This window comes from Erythranthe guttata, chromosome 11 (assembly GCF_056151865.1).
Source record: "Erythranthe guttata isolate IM_541 chromosome 11, IM_541, whole genome shotgun sequence".
In the NCBI taxonomy this organism is placed as follows: domain Eukaryota; kingdom Viridiplantae; phylum Streptophyta; class Magnoliopsida; order Lamiales; family Phrymaceae; genus Erythranthe; species Erythranthe guttata.
The window spans coordinates 14,979,574-14,987,623 of record NC_142543.1 but is presented as its reverse complement, the minus strand read 5'-3'; the positions used below and the strand labels follow the sequence as shown (position 1 = coordinate 14,987,623).

The following is an 8,050-nucleotide window of genomic DNA, read 5'->3' as shown; positions in this document are numbered from 1 at the left end:
TTTTCTTTTGAATAATAACTTTATTCATAATTTTTTTTTTATTATTATTTTATTTTGTTTCCCGACCAAGTACGGGTCATTTCGGGTCCTGATTTTTCGGACCCGAGACCCGACGGATCTACACGGCGGGGGGACCCGAAGACCCGGACCTGAGGGCCCGGCCCACCAGGATTTTCAATGTAATTAAACACCAAAAATGCGGCATATGAGGTTCCAACCGTGGAATAGTGAGTACTAACCACTCGCGCAAAGTTAATTATTGTAATATTAATCTTGACTATAGCTATATAACTACATAATACTATAAAATAATTATAACAATTGTATAACTAATATTTAATAAATTGTTTAAATAATTTTAATTAAATAATTGGAGGAGACTAATGAGCGGGGTTTGTCAAATAATCCCTAAAATCAAACACATTTTTATATATTTTCCATTTCTTTCACTACAAAAAAAAAAGTATTTTATGTGACAATTTCGTGTGACAAAAAATAATTTCGTCACACCAGTAGGTGTATTTTATGACGAAATTCAAATTCGTCACAAAAATGAACATTTTATGCGATGAAATTTACTTCGTCACATAAATTCTATTTTAGATGACAATACTGTGAAATCGTCATCATAAAAAAATATAAAAGTGTCATAAAAAGATGTACGTGATTTTTTGAACAATTCACCGACACTGTGCTGCGACGAGAATTGTTTTCTTATGACAAAACCAATTTCGTCACCGTGATTATTTTAGGTGACAATATTAATTTCGTCACAAGGCCAAATTCATCTTAGAAAAAATATTCCTTAAAATCCCGATTATTTAATGGTGCCTTTCCATATTTCTTATTTCCAACACTTGTAATTTCTCCCAAAAAAGTTGTGGACTTCTCTCAATGTTGTTTGCTCTACCACCACCCCCAATCCACGAGTCCACCAACCAATTCAGGAATTCTCAGCATACATCTATTTCCCCAAATCGGCGGCTCAGACGACAATGAATTAATGCATCTTCCGCCGACAACTCGATCGTAATAAGCTCAGCGGTGGCACTGTCTAGGGAGCTTCAATCGCGGCTTGGATCGCGAATTTGCCCCTTCTAAGGCTGACGAGATCGACGATTGGCGGGCGGGGAAGAAATAATCTTCCAATAACGTCTCCGACAGGAAGGAGAGGGGAGAGAGAGGGGGTTTCTTCTCCGATTTCCAATCGCGAGCAGATGGCGTCAGCAATTGGTCGTTTCTCTCCCTTTCTTCATTTGTATAATTAATTATTCAAAATTTATTTAAGGATTTTCTAATGTTTGGAATTAACTTAGGTATTGGAAAATCACATGTTAGAAATTTAGTTAGTGTTAGTTTGGATACTTGAAATCGAGTTGGCTATCTTAAATTGTGTGTTTCATATTTTTAGAATTTGGTTTTACGTCTGTCTGCTGAGCCACCTTCTTCCACCTTCTTCTGAACAACTTGATCCCATAATGACTAATTGCGCTTTCCCATATGAGAATTTATCATAATTGCCATTTAATCAATCTGTGGCCAAGGCTTCATACTTGTATATATGTTTATTTCACTTAATTTAGGTAACATGTATTGCGTATTTCTTCTCGGCCACCGGCTACTGTGATCACCGTATCCGAAGTGCTGGAGCTTGCTGAAACCAGAGCATCGCTCTCCCTGTACGACGTCATACTGCCGGAAACTCTCAAGTTCTCTGCTCTCCAGCGTCTCGGATTTCCCAATGCCACCGCATTCCGTGCTAAGGATCTCGATTGCTCTAATGCCCCGTCGACTTTTGTAAATTACATCTCTGCCATCGTCGATGAACTGAAAGGTGAGTCTCTCTCTCTCTCTCTCTCTCTCTCTCTCTCTCTCTCTCTCTCTCTCTCTCTCTCTCTCTCTCTCTCTCTCTCTCTCTCTCTCTCTCTCTCTCTCTCTCTCTATACTTCAACCCTTGAATTGTTAGATGCAGAGATGTAAGTACTTCAAACTTATACAATGAATAGTAGAATTCGTTATTAAAAAAAATTGAAGCGGATTTGTTATGATATTGCTGCTTATTTGTTGATTTCATATATATATATATATATATATATATATATATATATATATATATATATATATATATATATATATATATATATATATATTATATAATACATGGATATATATATTTTATCAATACATGTTAGCATCTTTAATGGAATATTCTGCTGGAAAATGGGATGAACGAGTGCTTGAGTATGTTGAACAACTGTTTAAGAAAATTCGGTGGTTTGGCGTAAGCAATAACCCCTTTTGAATAACTTATCTTAAGTTTGATCTGGTTAGGCCTATTTATCCAAATCGAATATGTTTTGATCATATAATTAAGAAAAGCCGTTAACTTATTTAAGTTTTCGCGGTTGATAGATTATTGGCTAATTTGTTTGTTAGCTATCACAAAGTGCTCGATTTTTATTTTTTTTCATTTGTAAATATGAAGATGTTCTTCAAGATGTGAATTGACATCTATTGTTCATTTGTTTTGCATTGTTTGTTCTCTGTGATAACAGGTTTTGATTTTTTCTATATGGACCAAGATTTTGGACATAATGGATTACTATTTCAGTGAATAATATAAATATTATATATTTGTTATATGGAATCATGGTATGTTTCCTCTTGAAGAAGATTCATGGTTTGTTTCCTCTTGAAACCTTTTCCATCGTGTGCTAATTTAATACATTTGCAGTCTAGGAGGATTAATGTATTCATTACACACTACGATTGTTGATAGCCTTATTCTATCAAAATTAATGAGATTTTGAATAAAGCAAACTGATAAAACCTCAAAGCTCTTAATCTCTTGATCTTCTGAAAAACCAAGTTGCTCCAAATCCTCCATTTGTAATTAACTGTCATTTACAAGTTCTTATGGAGAATCTTTGGTGTCTGCACTTGTTGATCGGATGTTCTTTCATTCTCTTTAGTAAGCTTTACTGTGTGTTAATCATTTGTTTTTGTTATTCTTGCAGAATGATGCTGATGGCACCATGTTACATGCTTTTGAAGACTGAAGTTGGTTGGTATCGTGTTTTTATGAAGGTTAATGATCATGTTTTTATTTACCTTTTGAATAGTTAAGTAATTTTTTGAATCATCTCTTGCAGGTATGTTCTAAAGAAAATTTCAGACACCTTGTACTTTTACCTCTCGAGGGGTATCTGAAAGAAAGAATTTTATGGAGGACATATCTCTATATATTTCCCATTCTAGGGCACAACAATACTATAATTCATAACAAGAAACAACTTTCAGACACCTTGTACTTGTAAAATTGTCTCAATGTGGCCCTCGCCGTTAGTTTTCAGACCTTTGACCTTTAACACCATTTGATCTAAGTCTGAAAATTACAAAAAAAAACCATCCCTCTCAATTTAAAGAATTATTAAAAAAATAAAATAATAATAATAAAAAAAATAATAAAAAATTCAACACAACGAAAAAAAATAGTCCACGACTACAGCCAATTTTTTTATTTTTTATTTTTTTTAATAACTATTTAAACTTGGAGGGGTGGTTGTTTTGAAATTTTTAGACTTAGATCAAACGGTTAAGGTCAAAGGATTGAAAACTAACGGCGAGGGTCACATTGAGACAATTTTAGAAGTACAAGGGGGCAAATCGATGCAATCAAGAGTAGAATAGGGTAAAGTGATACCGAGCCAAAATACAAGTGGGAAAAGTGAAATTTAGTCATTTACCCATAGAATTGAAGTACAAAAGATTAAAATTACAAACTTACACAAGTAACATGTTCCGAAAATTAAATTAAAAAAAAAATTGAAAAAAAAAAGTTGAAAGATTTATTATTAGTACAAAAAACAAGTATAAAGAAGGAACCCAAATTAGGTTTGGATCCCCCCACGTAACCACCACCAAACCCCAAAATTCGGCCACCCACTTTTCTTTTTCTTTTTCTGTTTAGTTTTTTTTATTCTAAGTTATGAGTCCTAATTAAGGTGAAATTAGGTTTCTCCTTATTCCCTATGTATATATATAAAACAATTAAACTCCTTTTCAAACCATTCAATTTCTCACCAAGCTCATTCTCAATTTGTCGATTTTCGTCGTCGCTCAGGTATGAATATAGATATATATTTCACATATATATTTCCCTATGTATATATATTTCTTGCACAAACCGAGAATTAATGTCATAGGCCTAATCCTCTTTTTTAGGACATGCATTTTTTTGCATCTTTTTCAATTTTTTGTTGTGGTTTTAGCTCTAACTGTTATTCTATAAAAATCACAGGAGCGAAGATATGATTTGTAAGATGTGGAAGATGTTGATTTCGTCGTTTGGTGGTGAATCGAGACCACTAATTATTCGCTATTATTGTCACGAACATCTGAGGGTTTCCATTATCGATGGGAATTCTGAAAAAGAGTGTCGGTCGAGGGCCCTCGAGTCGGTAAAGTTTGGTTATGTTGTTGGTTCTTGCAATGGATTAATCTTGCTGTCAAAAACGGGTATGGATCTCTATGATAGGGAAAACCGGTGGAATAAACATGTTGTTTTGAATCCTAATTCCAAAAATAGAGGAGTCACAATAATCAATGGTCCTTCCGGGGGAGGTACTTTGTGCGGGTTTTTCTTCCATCCTAAGGCAAAAGAATGTAGAATTCTTAGTGTAAGACAATCTAACAACAATCAGTTTGAGTATCATCTTTACCTATTTGGAGAAAAGAGATGGAGAAGTACTAAGAAGCCGTATTTTTCTTACCGACCGGATATTCGGCAAAGGTCGTTGAACTTTGAAACAAGGATTGATGACCGTCCAGCTATTGCGAATGATGCGCTTCATTGGTGCATCAGTATGGTTGGTGAAATCATGGTGTTTAACATGGTTACTGAAGATTTCTCGACCAAACCCTGTCCTGTCGTCGTTGACAAAGGAGGCTGCCATTTGCAACATCTTTCGGTGAAAGACAACCAATTGTGTTTTTGCTATGTGGATCGTAAAGATCAATCCATGGACATCTGGATTCTCGAGAATTATACAAAGTGGTCTTGGGTTAGAAAGTATGTTGTTCATCTTGATTGGGACCTCAACAAGTATGCACCGGGAGAAAACTTTCTGACTGCGGATTTCTTCCTTGGTGTAAAAGTTATTTGCATTCAAAATAATGAGTTGGTGTTGTTCTGGGTACATAGAGGAATGTTTTCCTATCGTTTAGACAAAAATACAGTTAAGAGAATTCGATTGAGAAAGTCTCATATGGATTCGCTAATGCGAGATTATGATTGGTTATGTGGCTTTCAGGCTTATCATCCATTCCAATCAATCAATGAACGTGAGTCTAAGCGGGAGATAGTCTAAGTGGGAGATAAGTGGGAGATTGTTAACATAGTAGACTAAAAGTCTTGCTGTTATCTATGAGTAATTTATTTTGAATAAAGTTTATTCATTTAAATCATTTGCTGTTATCTATGAGTAATTTATTTTGAATAAAGTTTATTCATTTAAATCATTTGCGAGAATCAATGCACGTGTCTTTCAACTACTTTTAATTAGCTTGCAGTTGCACGTATCTAGTTAGTTATTTTATTAATTTTTTGATGGGTTTCATTTTTTTTAAACCCTTTAAATAAATATATAAATTTAAAATATTTAAATATTAAAAGAAACTAGTAACCATACCCCTGTGAATATTAAAAGAAACTAGTAACCATACCCCTGTAAAATATTTAAATATTACTTTATTATTTTATTGTACCATATATTTTTCCATCCTACAATAAATTTATATACGGGGTGTCAATATATAAAATATATGTGAAACAATAATACAAATTTAACTAAGGGATAGCTATTTCAAATACCAATTGGTTCTCACTTCAATACCACCTAAATAAAAAATATATTATAAATAGGTAATGACATTAATACACTTAATAAGATCAAAACCACACAAACATAAAAAATCACATTTTTTTTTAATATTACATACACAAAATCTCATTTTTCTTTTGATAAAATAATATATATCTCACTTATTTTGTGGTTTCTTCGACACGTATGTATCGCATAATGTGGAAAAAAAAATAATCAAAAGAGAAGAAAACAATAGACCTCCTAAAAAATAAATAAAGCATTATGTAAAGAAAAAAATAATAATCGGGTAATTTATGACATGAACAAAAACAAAATATAGTATGATGAAAATAGAGGCATTCCACTAATTGCAATCATGAGGTATATAATTATTTTATCAACAACTTTGGAGCAAAACTTAAGGTTTGGTTTTTGAAATTCCAAAAGAGAAGAAAATAGCTATTTAAATAAAAAAAAATGAAATATCAAGAAGAGATATTTCTAAGAACATTCATCTTACATGCTGAAGAAAATGAGTTGAAAAAACAAATACTTGACTGGTGCAGGCAGTGGCTTCCTGGTGGCTTTAACAATAGTTGGAAATACATAGGCGTTGTATTATACAATGAAGATAGGAAGAAAAAAACGAAGAAAAAATATATCATGGAAAAAAAATAGAGAAGCTTTTCCTCGCCGCTACGTCCTAATTAGTGAGTCTCTCGATTGATTTTCCTTCTTCTAGCTACTCAGACATACATAAGTTAACCCTAAAAACAAAAAAAAAAAAAAAAAACGAAACCTATTGTAGATGGACAAACGAAAGGTGTATCATACAATGAGAAACGAAAAAAAAAAAACTTATCTTAACAAACGTTCTACGCAAATAGTGTAGCAGACAGCTAACCGAGAAGAAGAAAAAGGGGAAAAAAAGAAAAAGAAAAAAGAACTTATGAAGAAAATTGTAGCCTCTTATTTAAGAAAGCATCCAAGAAAGCAAGTAAAATTTGTGATATTGAATTTTTTTTTTCTCAGATTGACAGAATATATAAATCCATAACAAATACTAATAAAATAACATATACAATTTTTTTAATAAAATGCGGTATAAAAGATTAGTGCAATGCATTGACCACTTTACGTGTACCAAACACAAACACACATAAATTGCATCGGACAGATAGACTCCAACACACATTTTTTTTTCCTAAATGTTAGATCGAACAAAAGAAAATAAAAAATAAAAAATAATGGTTTTTAGCAAAAAAATAAAATAAAAAATAATGGTTTATGTATATATAAGAATGTCATGATGCTGACCTCCTCCGCTCAAGCAAATAGGAGGATTACTTGTCTTCTTGAACCCTAGCCTTCAAGATTGCAGTCATCTCCATCTAATTATCAAATACAAATAAATGGTAAAAACAGGCATAAAAAAAACTAATTAAAAAGCTAGGCGAGGTAATTCCAATGATAGTAGAAAATTCAGTAAAAACAGGCCACATGAAGCGCCGAAAATAATGCTAACACATGTCACGGTTGTTTAAAAACATTAAAACATAGTTCTCCTCATTTTTGTTTTGCCTGTTGTATGAGGGAAAACATAGAATTCTTCTTCGCTAACAATATTTATTGTCTTGAGTGAAGCGCAAGAGACGGATTTACAGAATAAAACTGCAATTTTGTTAACAGAAACAAAAGAACAAAATTTCGCAGAGCAGATAGATATTTTCGCATAGTCCTAATGACCCACCAAAGGTTTTTCGGAAAAGAACAAAATAATGCAAACCATTAAACAAAATTTCGAGTAGCAGAGATATTTTTCTGGTAAAAGAATAGCATAAAATCAGGTCTATGCTAAAGAATTTTTCAGAAAAGAGCAAAGTCGCTTTTTGCCAAAAACTTAAATATTTAAATGTTAGGAATGAAGTAAAAAACAATGAACTTGATGGAATCCAATATAAACAACAACATTGATTACGCGAACTAACCGAAACCAATATAAGTATATCGGAAAAAGATTTTCATTTCTTTGTAAAAAGAAAACGTTTTGAACGGATAACAGTTTTAAAAAACGAAAGCTGTAATTTTTAACACATAACTGAACAAAAATTCGCAGAGCTTCGAAATTCCCAAAATTTTTTTTCGTAAAAACAGACTGCATTTCTTTAAACACAGAAGCCCAAAGC

The 8,050-nt window shown here is 32.6% G+C and overlaps 1 protein-coding gene across 1 annotated transcript; it reads left to right on the top strand.

Annotated features, from left to right (window-relative positions):
• Positions 1 to 837: 837 nt before the first annotated feature.
• On the top strand, positions 838 to 5,629 carry LOC105953384 (uncharacterized). Its single transcript, XM_088825625.1, has 5 exons — positions 838 to 1,834; positions 3,018 to 3,064; positions 3,153 to 3,307; positions 3,640 to 4,123; positions 4,301 to 5,629. The coding sequence occupies exons 4-5, from the start codon at positions 4,032 to 4,034 to the stop codon at positions 5,367 to 5,369; spliced, it is 1,161 nt and encodes a 386-aa protein (XP_088681751.1). The 5' UTR covers positions 838 to 1,834; positions 3,018 to 3,064; positions 3,153 to 3,307; positions 3,640 to 4,031; the 3' UTR covers positions 5,370 to 5,629.
• The last annotated feature ends 2,421 nt before the right edge of the window (positions 5,630 to 8,050 follow it).